The sequence below is a fragment of the Bacillus rossius genome, chromosome 6, assembly GCF_032445375.1.
Source record: "Bacillus rossius redtenbacheri isolate Brsri chromosome 6, Brsri_v3, whole genome shotgun sequence".
NCBI classification, from domain to species: Eukaryota; Metazoa; Arthropoda; class Insecta; order Phasmatodea; family Bacillidae; genus Bacillus; species Bacillus rossius.
Window position 1 is genome coordinate 43052438 of NC_086334.1, and position 23106 is coordinate 43075543.

At 41.6% G+C, this 23106-nt stretch overlaps 1 protein-coding gene across 1 annotated transcript in view; it reads left to right on the forward strand.

Annotated features, from left to right (window-relative positions):
- LOC134533097 (uncharacterized) overlaps positions 1–23106 on the forward strand; it is a 545455-nt gene that overhangs the window by 238982 nt on the left and 283367 nt on the right. Inside the window, exon 2 of the mRNA XM_063370340.1 lies at positions 5510–5647. Within this exon, the coding sequence (XP_063226410.1) occupies positions 5510–5647 (138 nt within the window). The remainder of the gene's footprint in view (positions 1–5509; positions 5648–23106) is intronic.

Sequence of the window (23106 nt, forward strand, 5' to 3'; positions counted from 1 at the left end):
ATTCTGATTATACTACTCAGGTCTTGTAAGTTGCTCTAATGTGTATTTATTAGCGAGTAATTAGACACCTGTTAGAAGCTAAGTAAACTAACACACCTTTGTGCGAGAGCATATGTTAAGAAAACTTAACAACCCAAACTTATGATGTGATTGGTTGAAGACTACACTGACTAAGTGGTTGTGAAGTTTATTACGAAGATCAGCTAATTGAAATTAATGTCTTTGTTCACTGGGAAAAGTACATATACTGGCATAAGATCAGAAAAAAACCTGTGAGTAAGAACTTACAATGATGTGAAGGCTGCATCGCATAAGCGGGGAAGGTTGGAGTAACATTCTGAATCAAATTTATTTGCAAAGGAAATGGAGATCTGGGTTACAACCCAAAACCATGAGCGCACATTTAATTACAACTGAACTTGTAGCTCTTTCCTTGTGATCATTTCGACCCTTAATTAGTTTCTACCCGCATTTTTGTCGGTGCTGCGTGCTTTGTTATGCCGAATAAAGGGCGCGTGAACATTTTTATGTACTTTCATTGATCCTCTGCTACTGTTCTGCCAGCCCTCTTCATCCTTCAACAGCGCTTACTCTGAAGCCACCCCTAAAGGTTAACCATCCTAATATTCATGTACGTTTTTACAAATGGCTTAACTGAGGTACGTAGACCATTCGTACACTTCATCATTTTCTTTTTAACGTAACACAAAACAGATGTGTAGCCACTGTTAAAACGAAACAGCTAACATTACTACGATGTCAAAAAAAGAGAAATATCATAAAGTACTATGTAAAAACATAAAGCCAATTATAGATTTAAATTAAGAAACCACTTCTGTTAGTCTGCTTCATCAATCTCAGCTCAAAAATTTCTAATTATATGAATATACTAGCTAATGCCCGGCATGCGTTGCAATGTCTCAATCATTTTTTTTTTGTAATTGGTTTGAAATAGGATCACATACACAAATCATCTCATTCTATCCCTCTCTCTAATTCCCTATCTCTCTATCTCTTCCTATATGTATAACTACATATATCGACATATATATATATTTCTCTATATCTCTTCTGTATTACTATATCTATACATCTATATATTACTATAGCAATGAAAATATTAAAAATCTATGTTTTTACCTATCTATATTTTACTTATATATAATTACCTGTCACAGGTGTGACATAGGTATACAATAATACGCGCGTACTAGATTGCAACGCTGTGTCAAAATTTCAAAGTAAGCGGTGAAGAACTTTCGGAGATTTAAGATTTTGAACGAACATTTACATTTTTATTTATATGGATATAAAAAGTTGAAATATATTTATTACATATATTTCGATATTTTTTCTGTCTCATTTGAGTATTGTTCGCTAATAATTTTTAAATTTCATTCTATGAGGGAGCTGTATTTGTTTGATTATTTGGTGACCTGAAAATTCCTTGACTTTTTTTTTACGATAATAGTTCGTTTTCACGCTGTTTTTGTATTTTGCATCAGGTCGTTGTTGGCCTTTCCCCGGGACGCTCTGAAATGCTATCAAACACCTATCAAAGAGGCGAACGTTGCCTCGTGACGTAATCGAACGAGGCAGCACTCGCTGTCCCATCGGCGCGAAATGAACGTAGCAATGAATATCGTAATTTTGGCGCGATGTTCGCGTGATCGCGCGTCTCGAACGACGTGGTTTGACTGATACTAGGGACGTGTTTAGCGTCGCTCTCACGTAGCTACGAGAGCTACGAGAGCTACGAGAGGCGGGATAATAAGTGCGACGCTCGCCGTTGCTTCAAGCGAAAGGCTGCGGACTGGTGCGCAATCTTCTCGTAGTGCATAGGGCAACTATCAAATTTGAGTGGTAACCTTAAAATTATAAAGCGGAGAAATGAAGATCAATATGCAATGAAAGACCCTCGAGTGCTTTCAAGAATCTGTACCGGAAGTTTCATGCCTAAAACTTATTACGAAAACACGCCCTTGTCACACTTTTTAGAAATTACAGTAAATTTAGTAACTTTTCATCGAAGAATTTAGCACAAAGTGCACTCGTATAAAACTACAGTTTAAAAACGAAATATTCGGAAACAGAACTATCTATCCGACCTCAGCGTATTCTTAAAAGCTTTTCATAAACAGACCCCACTCGGATATCTGAGTCAGTTTTCAAATGTGTGGTTTTATCCGAAGCTCTGCAGACCATGTGTGTTTCCGGGTGGGAGAGGCCCTTATAAGGGACCTCTAGGATTATTGTAGGCTCTCAACCACTAATGGGGCACCAATTTGATGCTCATAATGTAAAGGTTGTTCCAGAGTGCTGGGTCCGAACCCACGACCCTCGCCAAATAAGTGTGGTTTTGAACGGTGGCATACGTAGGAGCGGACACGATTGTAAAAATTTATTTCACGTCTTTGTCAAATGTGAGAGGAGAACCCGTCAATGTACGGCTTGTTTCAGTTTAAAGGTACCTTCTTTTTTTCTTTTTTTAATGTAACTAGGCCAGAAGCTCATGATCCTTTTTGAGGGTGGACGTAGGAGGAGGGAATGAAACCTCACTCCCTTCAACTTTTTTTTTTTGTGATGGCATATGTCTAGCTTTTTTTTTTTACGAAAGGGGCGCAAGTTGGTGGTTGGAAACCTCAGCGGTTGGACCGTCATTAGCCCCTCCTCCCCCTCTTCCTTCATCCCTTCTTTACTTCTCGGACTTACAGCCTCGCGGCTAGTCCTTGCCGGAACCCTCGGTGTTTTTATTTTTTTTATTTTTTTAAAACGTGGGCTCCGTCGACTTTTTGCGGCCTGCATCGGCCTGCTCTTATTTCATCATCGCGTCGCCTGGGGTAGCGGAGCTTAGGAGAGGGGGAGGGGAGATCGCTCTGGCTCGATACCAGAAGTTAAAAGGAGTCGTTTCAGCGAGCTGGTCCTCTGGGTACGAGACGCGCGAACCTACCGACTGAGTTCAAAAGACGGAATAAAAAAAAATTATAACGTCATCAGCCAGCACAGATTGATGAATTAATGACTGAAACGTCTAGACAGTATCGAGAAAGAAAATAAAATAAATACTGCAGGCTCACGGAAACGTCCGCTGCGTTTCCCACTTCCGGGTATGAACTCACCGAGAAACGAAACCGATTCGCATTGTTGGAAGGAGAGTGTTCTGACCTCTCAATTTTTTTTTTAAATAAAATATTTTGCTCGATGGTAATTTTATTGGCTGTCCCTTTTTTGTACGTGTTGTTTCAGTGCGTATTATTTATTTGATAGTTTTGACCTATTCGTGACTAAACTCTCTCATCCATGCCTTAACCTGGACTCGCATCTAAAGCAACAGGCATCCAACTGGGCTACGGAGATCAGCCACCACTGCGGCCCCTTAGCACGGTGTTTGTTTCCGCGCAATATATATTTGTGTATATCGAAATAAATGTTTATATTTGATCAAAACACTAATTCTGAAGAAGGATAAATTATTTGTAGACCCAACAAAGATATTTTTTTTCAGCTCAATTTTGTAGTTTGTTAGGTATCCAGTTGTATTTTAACATAAAATATATTAAAATAAAGAAAAGAATTGCACGTGTACGTGATGCAAAGCAATGTAATAAACCAAATATATTTTATTTAAAAAAATTATGTATAAAACTTTGAAGAATATTGTTCGTGGGAATAATTGTACTCTGCAATAGGCTATATGCAATTGCATTCTAACATAAAAAAAAATAGAGTAAACAGTTGAATTTGTTTGTGACGCGAAACTGTAATATAACCAAAACAAATTCAATTTTGAAACTTTAGATGGTAAAAAAAAAAAATATTGATATAAACTGAATACGCGTTAAGGAAAAATATATATATTTATATTTACCTTCACTGGTCCTACAGCAAGGCCAGTGCCCAGGAATAGCGCCCCGTCGACTTACGTACGGTCTATAGGGGGGGCCAAGGGGGAGGGGGGGTCTTCCCCAGAGGCCCAGCCAGCCCAGCCGATTACTATCTGACAGCGCATCGGTCACCGCGGAGAGGCCGATTTCTCCCCGTCGATTCACCAGGAACCGTGCTCTTCCCCCTCCTACCCCCTTATCCTTAAAACTCTGTAACCCACTGCCCGGCGTACGTGAGCAATCCGACCAGGCCGGCACTTCACCCAAGTTTGTGATAGTGGTTCTTTGTGTTCTTTACCCCCCCCCCTCCCCCTCCAACAAACACCCTTCGGCGTGAAGGCGGGGTCATTCGCAGACGGACACACGCGGCGAGCCCAGCGCAAGGACTCTACTTGGCTCGCGGCTGGAGAAATCCATCCCAGCATTTGCTTGGATTCTTTTCCTTAGCAACGGTGCAGAATACTTTTTTTTACTGTTTACGAAGACTGAAAATATATTGATATAGTTAAAGTCATGTAAATAAGTAGGCTACTTAGTTGGATTCTTTTGTGTATAAATGTATTTATTGCGACAGTTAAGATACACATTACGATAGTTTTTTTATTGTTATTAGTCGGGCTGGCTGTTTAAGTAGAAGTGAAATCTGGGGCAAAGGTTACGTAAACGCTTTATGTTGGACGTGTCAACACAACAATGCCTCAGCGACGTAAAAGTACGCTGTGCAACTTATACAAAAATTTAGCGTGATAATAATTAGCGTGGCTTGTCTTATCCATGTCCCAGCTTGCAGTGCATTGGCATAAGAAATGTTTTATTTCAACACATTGTTAGCGGCATGTATATTTTTTTTTTTTGCGAAAAGATTTCCAGACCAGCTGTGTGTTAAATCTTTGTAGCATATTATGTGTTTCGTGGTTGGCTGGGTTTATTTCAGGTGCATGTCCACTGTCAGCACACCAATCACAGCCATCCAGTGCGGAATCAAACACGTCCTGAATGGTTCGGCCGTGCAGGTGGCCGCCAATCACAATGGAACAATCTCTAGCGCGAGCAAATCTTATTGCATTCTAATGAGCGATAAGTATTTTGTTTCGCGTAATATGTATGCCCCTACGCATTGTTAAAGGATAGAAAACACTCGGCTGGAGTTCAGATTGTCTGGGATGCACACGCTTAGGCCCGTTCTTTCGACAAAATTGCGCGGAAAAGGAGACTGATCTCCGGGAACATTTCAAAATGGCGTCTGCTGCTTCCACAATGCACGGAAACGTAACCAGTGAGATTGAATTTCAAGGTTACGAAATATTAATGTCATTAAAACATATGTTATGCTTGAAGATCATAGCACGGGCAGAATTTTTTAATATAATAATAAAAATAAATAAACGACGAAGTAAAAAAATTGGACACGATATATTCTTGTACTTGAAACAATTTTTTAACGTATTTAGAACATAAGACTAACACGGCTGCCACGGCAGCCAAATACTCGGCTTCTATTGGTTGCCGTAAACGGAAGAGCTGAGTAGAGCCGAGCTGACCCGCGCGGGTTCGTCTGCGTGCTGCTGTGGAGAACTCTGTAGAACGGCAGTGTCTGACTCGGCTCGCCGTGCGCCTTGTTGCAGGACTCGGGCTGCAAGGAGAAGCTGCAGTACAAGAAGGTGGCGGTGGTGGAGAACTTCTTCGACATCATCTACACGGTGCACGTGGAGATGGAGGGCCGCGCCGGCAAGCACGCCGGCCAGAAGCGCACCTACCGCACGGTGAGTCGCGCATCACTTAGAAACTCCACTCACAACTTAGAATCGTCGTAACTTGATTCTCGAAAAAAAGAAAAAAAATCAACATAACTTATAACGAGTCGTGTATTTCCAAAACCGGCCATCTCCACAAAAAAATGGTTTTGTTCTAGAAAATCAAATTCCATGGTAACCCACAGTGAATAAGCAGCAGTTAATTACAAAAGCAGCCATATTCATTTAATAAACCGTCTTGAATGCCACATCATGGAATTGAGTAAACAGTTTTCCTCGATTTCTCGCAAAACTGTTCTGAGGGAGATGGCCAGTTTTGGAAATACACCACAGTTACTGTGGTATGTTAGGACGATCATAAATTTTAAACACGTAACTTAGAATCACATACCGCCGAAATACACGACTTGGAAACATCGTAATTTAGAAAATCATAACTGAGAACAAACAACGCCGAAACACGTAGCTTTTAAACACGCAACTTAGAACAGACATAACTTAGAAAATTCTATATTGTGTGTTTCTAAGATATGACAAAAAAAACTGGGCACACGTACAATATGCAGAGCTTCAGAAGAAACTACCCAATTTGAAAACTGCTCAAGACACCAGAGTGGTGTCTGTTTACTAAAAACATTTAAGAACGCGGTGAGGGCGGACGAATAGTTCTGTTTCCGTATTTAGTTTTTAAACTGTATTTTTAGAACAGTGAAAATGGTTAAAACACATGTTTTTAGAATAATTTCTTGACATGAAACATCCGGTAAAGATTTTTGAAAGCACCCAAGGGTCTTGCATTACACATTTATGTTCATTTCTCCACCATATATTGTTATGGCTGCTGCTTAAATTCCATAGTATCTTATGCACGTCGAGAAGACTGAGCGCAATTTCAGTGCCAACGTCGCACTTATCATTCCGCCTCACTAACACATACGTCCCTGACTAGGCTGACACCTTAAGATGCCACTCCAGTGTTTCAGGGGCACTACGCAACCCGCGTTAACCTCATAAGATTCAATGCTATTTTCATTTTGCTTATAACTAATTAACTAATATAGATTTCGAAATGATGCTTGCTTGATATGTAAGACAACGATGCTCTTATCAAAGCCCCTTTCTTCAAAAACGTGCATAAATTATGGTTTTATTCTAATCTTTACTAATATGCATAAGTGAATTGTCTAGGTTTGAACCATAATTTATGCACGTTATTGAAGAAAGGGGCTTTGATAAGAGCTTCGTTGTCTTACATATCAAGCAAGCATCATTTCGAAATCTATATTAGTTAATAAGTTATAAGCAAAACGAAAATAGCATTGAATCTTATGAGGTTAACGCGGGTTGCGTAGTGCCCCTGAAACACTGGAGTGGCCTCTTAATCCTACATTCCAACTGCAACGCTAATCTTTAGTGTTCTTCTCTCGTACCGTAGATGGAGTACATGTGTCCGTATATATGGTACACTAGCCGTAGCTTTGACACATTCGCTACTTTTATCCTACACTACAACTTCAGCGCTAAAAACACAGTTTACTTATTCTCGTATATGGTAGACCTGTCGTAACTTTGCCACATTCTGTATTTGTTTTATCCTACACTGCCAGTGCAGCGCTTAAATTACAGTTTACTTTTTCTCGTACCGTATATATGTTACACTAAGTGAAACTTCGTTACATCATCTACTTTTATCCTACACTCCAACTGCAGCGCTATAAATAGGTACATTTACTTCTCGCACCGTATATATAGTGTACTTGTCGTAACTTTGTTTCATTCCCTACTTGTATCGTACACTCCCACTGCAGTGCTATAATAACAGTTTATTTCTACGCACTGGTATCGTATGTTTGGTGCATGTACATTCACTACTCTGATCCCAATCCCCAAATATATTCTAGAATAACTTGGTACTCACATTTATACTAAAAAAAATTGTGATGTGAACCTAATAATGTTTTTTTTTATTAAATTGTACCAAATAACGTACAACTAAAGAAAAAACTTTATCTGAAGTTCGATTACATTTTTGTAAAAACAAAATAATACATTGGTTCAACGCCATACTTGGTCGCAGAACAAGATTACTTCAGTTGTTGAACTTTTCTTGCACTGGAGGAGAACGAATGAGCTAATATGTTTACACAATCTCAACTGCATGACTGCCATGTTTTCCACGTAAATATATTTTAATGTTATTTTGCTTAACCGCAATGAATCTGTTTTGTCTTTCGAGTTTAATGTCTGTGTGTGATAATTGAGGTGATCTGCCGAGCGTGGAACTTGGAAAGGAGAAAACAGCTTAAAAGTGTCTTGAAGAATGTTACTATCTGAGACGAGTGTGAGGGGTTAGAAACCCGGTAACTATTTCTATAATATATAAATAGTTACCAAGCCAAGTTACCGGGTTTATAGATCTGGAGCTGTAGGGCTTAAAAGCGGCTTGCCTTTTTAATGCCTAATTTTATTTTTTTGTTTCAACGCGCGCTACGAGAGTCGTCAAGAACGTAAATTCAAACACCAAGTTTACTGCCCTGTAAAAAAACCCACTAATATCGTCATTAATTCAGTTTATGACCAGACCTTTTTAATCGCTCCAAATTCATTTCAATTGGCTGCACATTAATAGAGGAAAGATTATGTGGTGAATAGTGATAAAACTTAAATAAGACCAAAATACAAAGCAGAGTGCCAAATGCAACAAAATTCACCTGAATTCACTAATTTAGTCTATTAAAATATGGACTTTAATTCATAAATCGTTAATTTAATAAGTATTTTATTTAGAAAATTAAACAGTTATGTGCTATGTATACTAAAATATTGAGATATGCTGGAAAAAATGAGGGAAATAATAACATTAAAATATTATTAATTATTAAATTGACGGAAATATAAAATGTGACATAATATGTTACAATATGCTACAATATGATTTAATTTATATATTTATGCTCGATATTAATAACATGTTTTCAAAATTCATAAAAAAACCGGTAACAGGAAAATCTTTAAAAATTTCCCTCAACGAAATTATATTATTAATTAAATAAAACTATTATTTTAGAAAATTACTAAGTATAGCTAACAGCTTCTGCCGATGTAACATGAACTCGAATGACCGGGTCAGTGTGCACCCTTGTACAGTTCGTGATCACTTCAGTCGTAAAGACGTATTTCGTGGTTTAGTTTGGTCCCAGGCTAAATGTTCTGTTCATAATGGAACCTATTTTAGAGCGCTCATTGGCCGATACAAAAGGTCGCATCCTTTGGCGTGTTGCACGTGATTGAGTGACGTATGTTTATAACCAGCTCAGAGCCTTTCAGAGCACTGCAGTCCAATCACTGAAGTGACATGGTTTTATATGTTCTTCAAGTCTATACTTTTCTTCATAATAAACCCGCGGAATTGTGCCTCCGACTAATGAAGATCTTCCGAGGCTAGGAATCGCAGCGTAAGTAGAGAACCGGAAATTTTGAGGATTCGTCTGGCCTCGGGGTCACAGGCGTGCTCAACCCACGTTTGCTTTTCCACTGGCGGATTTCTCAGTGAGGACCTTTCTGTTCTTGTTAATCGACACCACCTGATTCGCTTAACCTCTCTCCTAGATGGGCGTCGTTGGCTCGCGGTCGTATAGGGGGCGTGTCGAACACAGTGCGAGAGTGTGAATGTTTGCATTTCAGCTTGCGACCACATGAATCCGCGAACTTTTAGTATTTCTAGCCGCGGAGAAGGAGTTGGAGGGGGGGGGGGGGGGGTAGGGGGGATTTGCGCGTGGGTTTTATCTGACACAATTCATCTCTGGATAGGGTAATCGCGTGTTGAAAACTGCCCATTAATTTTGGCCTTTACGCATATGCAATAAATAGGAAACTTTGTAAATATACAGAAATTTTTCCATAAAACATGGGTCTGACGTTTACGTTTATCACGACTTTGCAAGCGCAATCGGGCCCCCTCAGTAAAAGGTTAAGAGTTGCACCCCCCCCCCCCTCCTTCCCCCCCGGAACAACGCCAGTGTATAGCTATACGGCGGCCCGGAACAAGCGACGGTATCGGGAAGGAGAAAAATAAAATAATAATTTTCGTTCTCATAATTTTTTGTTTATGTCACTCTCTGTGCTGGGAGCGTGGGAGAGGCTGGAAACCGCGGGAAAGAGCGGAGAGAGTCCCGCGCGTGACTGCCCGCCGGGCTGTTGGAGACCCGGACTCGCTCGAGGGCAGCACAGCTCTCGGCCCAGGAGGTGCATTCGGAGACACGTCTCAAACTCACACTGTCACACTTACTTCCATTCCATTCCATTCCAATAGGGAGTGAATTAAAAAAAAAAGTAAACACGCGCTTTTTTTCTTTTAAGTGTATATTTTACCAATTTTCTCGTTTCACGTTTCATTGTATTTGGACATAGCATGGACTTGAAGAAAAAAATCGATCCTTCCCCTCTTTCACCTAAAAAAAAATCTGAAACAATTATTACATCTAATTTTTTATTGTAGATTACTCTTATCAAATCACTTGTCTTCTGTATTAGTGAATACTTAATAAAACCAAATTTCCCATTTATTCAGCCCTCCTCCATTTTCCCACGTTTTTAAAAATTAAATAAAAAAAATGGCCAGTTTTATTTATTTTTTTGAGTTAAAGTTTGTTTGTAAAATTTCATATCGCTTTCTTTTTCGCACTGTTTACGACTGAAAAATAAAGCGCGCTAAAACATACAGTAGGTGAGGAAGGTCAACTCGAAGAAGACGTATCCATCGTCGAGGCCCGCTAGAACCCAGGCCACGCGGGTTGGCTGTTAGAATATAACTTTGTACTGCAGTCGATACACACGGATTTTTCAACGAATGATGCACCTGTACGGCTTGTTATTAGCTGTTTGTAAAATGCCACGGAAATATTCATAACTGCATTGCGGATTAGTTACTTCACTGGAAGTTCATTTTCTGTGTTTGTACATTGCAATACCTTTGTAACGTTTACGTTTTGGAGGTCATGATTTTATCCATCCGTCCGTCGATAGTTAAAAGCTTGGGATACATTTTACGGACAGACGGATGGGAATTTTACGGACACTCTGACTGCCTTGAGGCCGTGTGGTTAACTGACGGCGGGGAAACGGACGGATCATTGCGAGTCCAGTTTTGTGCACGTAATTTAACTTGAATTTAATTTTAATATTCATCAAACATGTCTGAAGTGCGGGTGATGAAATCCAACATGGCGGTTGAGTCTGGGCCTTAAGCCAAGCAAATGTTCAAAAATATACCTGCAGTGCTGTCGCGAGCCGCTGGACCAGAAGGGGTTACACCTTGAGGAGGTAGGCGGGGAGAGGGGAAGGGCAGAGCCGAGGTCCACGTGTCCACACACGTGTGTTTACTCGCCCGGGGGGGGGGGGGGGGCGGGGGGCAGGCTGCAGGCGTGCCCGGCGGGACAATGGGGCGATGACCCCTTCCCTCGTCAAGCAGGCAGGTCAAGAGAGTCGTGAGAGCGTTTGGGGGGGGAGGGGTTCGTCGACCTTCGACCGCGCGTTGTGCCTGGCGAGCCGATCCTGTTGTAAGAGAAGGACGGGGGGGGGGGGGGGGGCGGTGAAAGGTGCAGCCGCGCTCCTCTGGGTGACATCTTGGTCCCTTTCGACGCAAGGGGAACCCGTCAGCGATCCCTCGTCGCCGTTGAGTGCTGTCTTGGCCGGATCTACATCGGTTTCCTGTCCGCGGTGAAAACGTTCCCAAGTTTTATTGGGCGGTATTGGGAAAGGAAAAAAAAAAGGGGGGGGGGGGGGGGAGATATAGGTAACGAAATGGTCAGATAACTCGCTTCCCACCGAAGGCGAAGTGATCCGGGTGGCGCTGAAACCCGGATTTTTCGCATGTGAGAAACGTGGTGGACCATCCTTAATCGTATCCAATTACCTCGATGCTCATTCAGTTACGTTAGGCGGTATGGTTATGCCGCGGCTGCAAGACATCCGTTGAGGAGACGAGATGTTTTCGCTGTTGCAACTTGGTGTAGTGATTCTCTTGGACTGGTTGCGTTTGAACTCGTTTGTTGGTAAACAACTCTTGAACGGTTTAAGCACGATTCTTGCAAATACCCAAGAACAACACTTTAATATGAATGTATTTAATACATAAACCTTCCTTAAGAAATTCTCTAAATGCTGGTGAAAACCGCATCAAAATCCATTGTGTAGTTTATAAGAAGTAAGCGAACGACAGAAGCTGATAGTAAAATTGTTTTATACTACTTTGAGATTATGCATTTTTTTAAATTGAGTTTGATTGGAGAAGCATTTGGCCATTGTGAATATTAGGTTACAGCCCAGCATATGCCTGAAGTGCTTCCGTTAGACGTTGGAAACCTGAAATTAGGATATCCGTACTGGGATTTCTAACTCGGGTACTCCGGAATGTGAATCTGGTGTCTGATTGCTAAGCCACCTTGCTCCGTCAGGGGTGTATTTGGGGTAGTGAGGCGGGATGATAAGTTCGACTCTCACTGGTGCTTCTACCGCGGTGTCGACCCTAAGAGCAAGGCTTTGAACTGGCGCGCAGTCTTCTCGTAGTGCATAGGGCAACTATGATATTCAAGCGGTAGCCGTAACATTATATAATGGAGATATTAAGATAAAGGTTTAATGCAAATCCCTCGAGTGCTTTCAAGAATCTGTACCTGGTTTTTCATGAATAAAAATGACCTGAAAACGCCCGTGTTAACCATTTTCACTCTTCCAAAAATACAATAAAAAAATACGGAAACAGAACTACTCATCCGCCTGTTTTTCGTAAACAGACACCATTCTGGTATCTTGAGCAGTTTCTAAATCACGTGAGTTCCTTTGAAGCTGTACACGCCGCAGGTAGGCGGGGTCCTTAAATTTTATCTTCCTCGTATTTTTTTATCCTACGCTTCTAGAAGACTTTGCCAACGATCCACCTAACGTGAACTCTACACTTTCCCTCTTTCCCACTCTCCCAGTGATCATTTTTTCCCACACACCAACGCCCGCCCACCTCTGAACCCGTGGACGGAGAAGGGAAGAGATCGCGACAGATGCTGTGTGGACCTCGTGCGCTTGTGGCTGTAGGGGAATGCAAGAGGAGGGAAGGGTTGTGTTTAGCATGCGTGACGTGACGCATCTCCGCACAACCTGTTGAGCGCTTCCCACCCTCCTTCCTCCCTCCACCTTCTTTACCACTCCCCGCACCATGGTCCAGTCCACTCCGGCACCGCCGCGCCGCGGGGCCCCCCCAATTCAAAAACAACAGACGCCCTCTGTGCTTCCGTCTCCTTCGTTCCTCCTCGCGCCGCGCTTCCACCCCTCTTCCAACTTCCAACGACACGCTTCCCCTACCTTCCCCTCATACCCCTCCCTCGTGCGCCGCAGACGGAACGTAAGAGCCATCGATTCTCGAACTTCGCTCCCGCCTGCTGAGGAACGTGACGGCTCGCGTTTCGCGGGGGAAACTTTCTTGAAAGAAGCGACGCCGCGACCCGAGAGAGAGGGGGAGGGGGAGAGAGAGACGGAGATGTACACACACAGGAGGGCGTCACGTGGGCGGGCGGAGACGCCGGGGAGGAGGGGAGGGTTTGGGAAGAGCCGTCGCGAATATAAACAACTTGAGTAAGTTCCAAGTCTTCTCCCGTTGGGAAGTGTAACCGTTTTCTCCTTCTTCCCAGTTTTTTGACGTTTAGCTACTGAGGATAAAAAAAAACATGCTTAAGGTTACAAATAATTAGAGACATGCAAAATTAGCGGATTCATTTCGCGATAGGCTAGCATCAAAACAACTATACCTTCGTACCGCTTCTGCGATTGGCCCACATTTTATCCGGGGAACTGTGAGCCAATGGGAAACACTAAACCAAGAAAGTGCCGAATTACGGACAACCTAGTTGAGACGTCTACACGCGTCAGTAGCCAATGAACAGGTGTCATTTCCGCGAGCATTTAAAGGATTGTGGAGTCCATCCGAGAGGTCAATGAATCCGCGAATTTTGCAGGTCTCTACAAATAATGTTTCTAATTCCCGTAACATGTAATTTTTCACGAAAACACTGTAGCAGCGTGTGGGTTTCGTGATTGGTTTGAGTTTCTGTCAGATACATACATACCTACTGGCAGCAAAGATTTGCAGTGACTGCGTGCGGATGCAGACACCGTCTTGATTGGCCCGGCCAAACAAGGCCGCTGTTGCAGACGGCCGCCAATTGCAATGAAGAAACCGCTGGTGCGGTCTAATGCGAAATATCCACAATTCCTTAAGCATTCACGCACACAAAGTGGCATAGGACCACGGCAGCTGACCGAAAGCCATTTTACCGTCAAGCAGCAGACCGACAGTCATTTAACCGAAAAGACATTTGACCGACAACCCGGATAAACATTTCTGAAAGAACAAAAAAAAGTCTCTGCTTTAGCAACAGGCAGTTGACCGATAGGCAATAGACCTAAAATCATTAAACTGAAAATTTATTTGACCGACAGTCATTTCTCCGATATTACTGTTAAATGACTTTCGGTCTGCTGACTGCTACCCACTGGAACAACAATCGTGCAAGAAGTGGGAACCGTTAATTCCAAACTTTCAGCTGAAACAAACAAACTTGACACTAATTTCCCGCAGTTTCAGAACTAGCGTGAATTTCGAAACATGCGTGTAATGAATGTGTGCCTGCCAGGGAAGACTGAATATTAAGAATAATATTGTTATAAAGGGAAAAAAAGTCGTTTCTTTTTATTTCAGTCGTCGCAAAATTTCTGACAGTGGAGAGATTCATTCACATCGCTATTTTTTTTTTTTTTAACATCCTGTGCCCTTTACAGCGAAGGGGGAAATTGCCTTGGCGTCGTGTGGTCGTCGTTGGGCGGAGGGGAGCGGCGGAGGGAATTTCAGCGCAGCGCCACCAGCCGAGCGGGAAGTTATCGTCGCGCGAGTGCCGGAATGCGCACCGCACCCGCCAATTCCTCGCCGCTAATAGCCGGGGGGGTGTCTTTTTTTTTTTTTACCCTCCCCCTCTCTTCGACCCGCGCGTAAGCTCGTAAGCAGGGTCGCGGGTTCGAAACGTGCGTGGCTCTTTTTCCCACCTGCGCGGGTTGGGAAGGAGGGTAATCAAGAGTAATTGTCCCGGGCCCGCCGCGCGTCCTTCTGCAGTCCCGGCGTCGCGTCGGCTCGTCGGACGGGCTGAAATAACGACGGTGCGGCGTCGTGGGGGGGGGGGGGGGATATCGAGAGAGAGAGAGAGCTGCGGGAAGATGTCCCTCCCGCTGCATTGTCGAGTCGCTTTCCGCGGGAGATCAGCTTCGCAGGAGGGTCGGGCCAGCGCGGGCTGAAAATGTTGAAGCGCAACGCCCAGTTTTGTATCACGTCTATTTTTATTTTTTAAAAAAAAATGGAGAAAACTGTAAAATTTATAAAAAAAAATATTGTTCAAAAGAAGTTTCGCCATTTGAAAAAAAATCATGACATCACTTTTTGCACTTTTCGTTACGGTCGTCATGTTGAAAGTCTGTAAGCCCAAGAAGGTAAAGATCTACCTCGACCACCGACGGCGGCGGCAGCTGCGATCTCGGCCGCTGATAAAGGCAGCGGTCGGACGTGACTTAACGGCAGCGTGGTCGCCACGTGGCGCGAGGTCGACGGGAGCGACGCGGGGCTGGCGGGCGACTGTGTCAGGGACGCGGCTGTCTTCGTCGTGTCCCGGAGCTCTGTCGGCGAAGTCTCCCATCGCGCTGATCGTGAACACGCATTCTGCGACGCAAGTCACCGTAAAAAAAAAACCATCGATGGTCGCGGGGATTACCGCAGGAAGAAGCTGCTTGATTACGAAATACAGTATTTTCGGTTGAAACCCGACCATTGATGACTTTGTGATGGTGTGTACCGTAATCTTTGAGTATGAACACACATTTCGGACAGTATTTATCGCACCGGTGCTACGTTATATACTTACCACGTGTGTATCAGTTGATGGTGTGTCCCCCCAAAAATATATATACATTTATATAGACACACACACACACACACACTCACTTAAGAGTTGACGATGATTTTGGGGTCTATGAACCATGAATCGAAAAACTACATAAAATTTTTTCAGAAGTCGCATCATGGAAACGGCTACAATAAGTACCTACAATTTCTTCGAAATCTATCAATATAATTAAAAGAGACAGCAGCACAGTGGTATAGTGCGTGGTCGTTAACCCCAAGAGACGTGGTCCAAATCATGTCACATATTTTTTTTTTACATTTTAATAATATAATTTAATAATATTGTTTCAGAAAATAATGTTAAGGTTTGTTTGTAGAAACTGATATACTAGCATTACTTAGTTCTATAGAATGCGTTTTAAAATGTTTCAGGTTAATATTTTAATATTATCATAAAGTAAAATTTCTGAGGTGTGTTTCTGTTTAGTGAATTTTAAGAAGTTGGGCAGTAATTTAATAAAACTTCTTGTTACTTGTCGAATATCGGGTCCAAAACAGGTATTTTATCGGAGCCGTTTCTAGAAGTTTAAGATTCCCTGTTGTTTTGTGCTGCAAACAGCTATCTGCGTTTAATGGTGGTAAGAAACGTTTACGATTCAGGCAGCGAATTCTAGTAAGTATGTATGTGATTCGCATCCAGAAATTTTGGTCTTTGAAAAGAGACGATTTTATTGATCAGTATATATTTATTCACCATACAGAAATGGCTGTTTCATCATGCGTCCGTAACAGAAATAAAAGTTTATTCCTTCCCCGCCTATGCGCACGACCTCTATCCAATGCACACACCAGTCCTATCTGTCCGCTGTTGTGATTAAGTAGGATCGAAGTCACAGCGGTCGGATTTTGCGCTCACGACCTACCGTTACCGATACAATTTATTTATTTATGTTTTGAATCGCGAACCCAACCTTACGCGACACTGCTCGTGAACTAACGCCGCGGCTCTCTCACCGCTGAATACACGGAGACAAGGCGAGTGCAGCAGTGGGGGTGTTTTATGGGAGGGCGGAACCAAGTCGAAGGCGAGTGTGGGAAAGGTCGGCCAAGGCCGCGGCGTATCTGTCAGGTTACGGAGATTGTTGTTGTAATTAATTGAACCAATTACGCAATTAAGGGGGAGGCCGGCGTCAGCCAAACGCGCAAGCCGCTGAAATCTAGATTGGAAACGAGCGCAGTAATTTATGCTATAGACAACAGCAGGTGTTTATAAAAAAAATTACATTTTCTGCGTACAGGCTTATGCGAGTGGGTTGAAATTGGGGAATTCCTCTAAATAAGCGACATTTGGCTCGTCTCCAAAACACATAATAATTATCCACAAATATTTGAACTGATACGCCGATATTATGTTTCGTGATAATAATCTGATGACAAATCTCTGAAATAAAAATGTTTCTCCTGTATGACATTTTTTGTATGATTCAATTATTCAGAGATTTCATTTTTAAGTCTGATTTTTTTTGGAGGGAAATAAAGATTGATTACAAAAACTCTACATTAGATTGCAACGTCCAATAATAACGTTATTAACATGAAATAAACTTATTATATTCTACTCAATTGCACTTTATGTCTCAGTGTTTGTGTACGTAGTTCCTGTACAAACATTTTACGAGTGAAGTCTGAATAAATATTTTTTTTCTCTCTTAGTTCGAAATATAGACCACCATATTTTTTACACATACTTAAAAAACTGCACCATGCCTTTCCATAATTATGGGACAGCTAGAATCATTAAATTTAGTACGTTAAAAAGGTTGGATGTATCAATGTGATTGCCAAATATGATTATTGTAGCTGTCCGTTAAGTAAGGATAAAAAAATTAATCTATGTTTATATTTATATATAAAACCCCATGTGGACGTTTGAGGTAGAAGTCCTTTTTAGGGAATGTTTAGGAGCAAGCCTCCAACGGGGGCCATAGCCCTCTACGATTTCGAAGTTCTGGGGAGAACTCCATAATGGTAGTTGTAGCTCTCCTAAGGTAAGTTTGGAGATGAAGATCGTCCGATGGAAAGTTTGGAGGTGAAGCTCCTACAAGGGAGTTTGAGGTGATGCGCCGTAGAGTACTCTCTTGGTAGCCAAGCTCGCAAGGAGTTGGGGTTTTGGGGGTGAAGTCCACATCGAGCGACTCGAGTGTGTGTGTGTATGGGCAAGTATTTTTCGTGCAAGAAAAAAGATCACTCACTAGACTGCTAGCGATTGTTCCCTTGTTATTGGCAGCTGTTTGCAAGAGAAGCCTTTCCTTTTTTTACCGGGCCATTCAGGACGCGTTCATACATTTAGTTTTGGTTAGGAAAAAAAATTGCTTTCGCACTGGATGGCTGGGATTCGTGTGCCGTCAGTGGACATGTGTCTTAAATAAACCCCAGCCAGCCACGAAACACAGCCAACGAAGAAAAGTTTTAACAGGGAACATCACATAACTTAGAAAGTCACAACTAAGAACTGTCATAACTTAGAAAACTTGGAAAAATCCACGTAACTTAGAAACACAACTAATTAACGATCCTAACTTAGAAACACACACAACTTAGAACGATCATAACTTACACACAACTTAGAAACACACAACGCAGAACCACACAACTTAGAAAAGTCATAACGTAGAAACTCACAACTTAGAACTATCACATCTTAGAAACACACAATTTAGAACGGTCATAACTTAGAAGCACGTAACTTAGAAACACGCAACGCAGAACCACACAACTTAGAAACATCATAACGTAGAAAGTCATAACTTAGAACTATCACAACTTAGAAACAACAACTTAGAACCGTCATAACTTAGAAACACGTAACTTAGAAACACGCACCGCAGAACCACACAACTTAGAAACATCATAACGTAGAAAGTCATAGCTTAGAACTATCACAACTTAGAAACAACATCTTAGAACTGTCACAACTTAGAAACACGTAACTTAGAAACATGCAACGCAGAACCACACAACTTAGAAACGTCATAACGTAGAAAAGCATAACTTTGAACTATCACAACTTAGCAACACCCAACTTAGAACTGTCACAACTTAGAAACACGTAACTTAGAAACACGCAACGCAGAACCACACAACTTAGAAACGTCATAACGTAGAAAGTCACAACTTAGAACTGTCATAACTTAGAAAATTCTAAATTATGTGATTCTAAGTTGTGTGTTTCTAAGTTATGTCAGCACCCCGTTTTAACACACAGCTGGTCTGGAAATCTTTCCGCAAAAATGCATGGCCTTACATAGGCCTATGTAACGTAGTCTTTTTAACCAGCTCCAACTCCACTCCTGTAAAAGATCCTCCGCGGAACGCGGTGCAGCGTACGCGAATAAAAAAAAGAAGGAAAAGTCGCCGTGAGACTCTTCCCCCCCCCCCCTCCCCAATCTTCCCGGCGTCTAACAAGGGACGTGGCGGCTACTGTTCGTGAACGCGGAGGGAGGGGGATTGAGCGGGGGAGATGACGTACGCGAGGGGTCCTCCGCTACTCCTCCGGAGTCCAGACGCGGATAGCACCGAGGAGAACAGAAACCGAGAAGAAAGACGGACGAGAAGAAGAAAATGATTTTCCTGCACTGAGCGAGCAGGGGAAACCTAACTTACTATTCATTGACCCCGAGTCAGAAGCGCGAATAACCTGTGTTAGTACATTTTCGGATTTTTTTTTGTTTCACCCTGGTAAAAATTAAATGTAAGTTATATTGAAAAAGTATATAGCACATTTTTTTACTTATATTTATGAATAGTAAATAATATTAATAAAAATATTCAACTTAAATCACTACTGAATATAATTCGCACTTGTATGAAACTAGAACACATGTTGTGGATGTAGAAACTAGAAACATTTGGATAAATATTATAAATATGAAAACAGTGATCAGAGGCGACGAGCGTGCCAACATGCGCGACTAATAGAGGTTCTATTTCTATTTTGTTGGTAGCTTTTTTTTCGAGACTTAATGAGCGCTTTAGCGGGCAGCTTCAACCTGTTAATTTTGTGTTACAGTGATGCGCGCGCATCTTAAAATTTCACTCTCATCATTTTTTTCATAACGCGCCTAAAGAAGTATAACTTCAAAAATTTGTACTATTATATAATATTCCGTATTCCTTTGGAAATTAGTTGCCAAGAAATAGTTTGTAATAAGTAGGTACTACACGAGAACTAATGCACATTTGTACAACACATTGGTATGATAATTTTTGCATATATATTAGAAGTTTTTGGAAACAATACTTTATATTTCTTGCCGCCCTTACGAAAATCGACAAATAATTTTAAATTTTAATTGATATTTTATGCAAACATAATATTTTTTTTAAACCATAGTGGTAATTTATTTAGTTTTCTTGTTTTTATTGATGCACGCAGTTAATGCTGAGAGCAATTCACGAAACAGTTTACAAATAACTTTAATTAATGTAGGTACTAGGAAAACACAAAGCATAAAATTTATGCCTAAGCAATAATCCGAGCCCAGTATTAGGCTACTGCGAACATTATTTTGTAGCGATACAGTTGCGCTCATGTAAACGTATAAATGTACAAATTTGTAATTTCATATGATAATTTCAGTTCCTTTTACACAAATAAATGTGTAATATATAACCTCGGTAACGACCAATTCGTGTGTTCTCGTATTTCATCAAACTTATAATAAGAAACACAGACACAAAATTTAACTTAGAATTCTTTAAAATAATGCCGAGCTTGATAAATAAAAGCAAATTGTGGTTTCAACTAAATTTATGGTCGCGAATCACACTTAGTTTCCGCACCCGCCGCTAGAATTCGCTGCCGGGGCAGCTACGTCGACTATAAAATCATTCGATTTGCAGAGCGAAATATATACCTATAATGAAACGGCTCCGATAAAAACGAAAAATACGTAAAAAAAAAAAAAGTCCTTTTGGACCTGATTTACAAAAGGAATTTTTTTTTTCGGAAATCCTACCCATCTTATTGAAATTCGTTAAACACAAAATACTATAAAGTTTACATTTAGCTATGTGAACTTTGTTTCGCGCCATCCGTCACAGATGGCAGCACCGTGGTTACACATTTCCGCTCCATGCGACTTCCGTTCCATTCACGAAATTACTCCTGCCAAATGCCGTATACCGAGAGCTGAGATGTCAAACAAAAAATAATTATTATTACAGTGTATGAAATATTCGCAAAATTGTGGTTTTTGTTTATTTCTCGCGCGAAGTTGCGCGTGCGAGCTGCGAACTTCCGGTTGTTTTTGGGGACCGGTCGGGGATCAATGAATCGCAGGCTTCTCGCACTAACGGCCAGAAACCGAGTGCCTGGTTTCAGGGGGTGGAAACGTGTTGGGAAAAGGAGGGGGGGGGGATGTGTATGTGCCGGGTAAGTAAGAGCCACAGGCGAAGAAAAAAAAAATAATAATTAGCAAGGTGATAAAAAAAAATCGATGGCAGGCCAGCCGCGGCTTTCTTTGGGGCGTCGAACCGGTTCGCCCCGCCATCCCTGACCAAGGGCAACCCGAGCCTCCCGGCCGCCGTCGGCGGTAATGGCGGCCAATTAAAAACGGTCGAAGACGCTTTAAATCTGATCGCCGAGGCATGGGAGGCAGGTGATGGGTGGGGGGGGGGGGGGCGAGCTGGACTGGTGCCTGGAGGGGGGTGTTTCATCATCACCACCCCTCCCCTCCTCCACAACGCTTCCACGATCAATTTCCCCCCTCCTACCACCGTCGGACCTTTTTTATGCGATTTAGCTGACCCAATGGCTAACTGTCTTACTTGTTGTCGGCTCAGTGGTTCGGGCAAATACACCCGAGACTAATGCCAGACAGCTTAGAGATTTTTGTGTGGAAAAATCTTTCCATTGCTGTCACACCAGTCCGATAGATGGCTATTGTATTATTTACGAATCTAACTTATTCTAAGTGTACTGGGTTGGGTGGGGTTCGGGTTAGGGAAGACTCCAAGTGCGTCTCAGGCTTAAGCCTTATACGCCTTGTCATGCGCGGCTTCAACCGTGCAAGAAGGTGTGTATCATGCATCGTGTGCTAGGTCGAGGATTGGCCAGCCATGGCAGCGATTGATGCCGTTACTAACTCCCCTATCTTTAACTCTAGACTACAACTAGTTAAGTGATAATCTCACCAGTTTACAAATATGTTGACTTCAACAAGTAGCTAAAACTAAGTACTATGCCACGTCAAACCAAAATTTTTTGCACGGAAGCTTTATTGCAAGCGGTTTTAAAATATTGGAAATGGCAAGAAGAGTTTCTACCATGCATTGTTTGGATTCCTGGAAACGATGTCCGCATTAGATTTCTATACACGTCTTTATTGTGGTATAACCATAATACAAACACAGGAAATATCCTAGGCTCATTCATGCAGGTTAAGGCGAATTAAGCCCCAACATCTTTAATTTTTCCATCTTTTTTTGCTATAATTATAGTTTTGTATTATTAATCCCAATATTTGACATGTCAAGGCACAAATCATACCTTCAAGACCTTCTATACCTTGTTGCGACCACATATTTCCCAACAGGCTGAATATACTTCACAGCAAGTAATCTATAAATAATAATATTTTTTTAGTTTCTGTTTAAAGTTTGAAGATAAAAAATAATCAAACAAAATATGATAGAGCAAAATACCCTCGCGAGAATACTACCAAATTTCGAGTTCACCTCATATCGTCATATATGTTATGAGAGCAAGAAAGTAACTATCGCATAGTTTATGCAATGAAAGTAGTATGACAGTTATCGAACCCTTACACGAAGTCGTTAAGGGTGAGAGATAGAAACACATACTGTTTTCAACAGTTTTGATTTCGAAACATTTTCTTAATGTGTAATATTGAAAAGTTGTCTTTGTTAATGCAGAGAGCACACATTAATAGAATTTCAAAGACCATTACATAATGTAAGTTGTAGACATTCCAAAAAATAATTGAATAACTTACAGCCAGTGACTTCACAGGGGAAAATATTTGTAGCAGCCAGGCACTCTTAACTTTTGCTTTTGTCATTTACTATTTTTTAATGGAGTCAAATTTGGAAAATTAAATTAAAAAATGAATATAGGAAAATTAAACTATAGAAACTTAATATAGGTTAAAATCTGTTGAAAATAAGAATACGTATTTATATTACTATCTCTCTCCCTTAAAATCACACATATTTTTCCTCGACAGTCACATCTCTGCTCAAGATAAGCAGTACACCTCCTTTGTTCCTTCTCCTTCCCAAACCTCGTTTCATTCCCCCTTCCCAGACGGCTGTATCTCGCTGCAGTCGGTTCTGTGACAAAAAAAACCGTAACAAGTGTACTTGCTCTTGCAGCTGCATGTCGTGACGCAACCGAGAAACTGTGCGAACCAGGGGAGTATGCAAGGGGGGAGGATAGGAGGGGGTATATCCCCCTCCCCACGAAATGAAAAAAATATATATATATTTCTGTATTTCCCACCAACAAAAG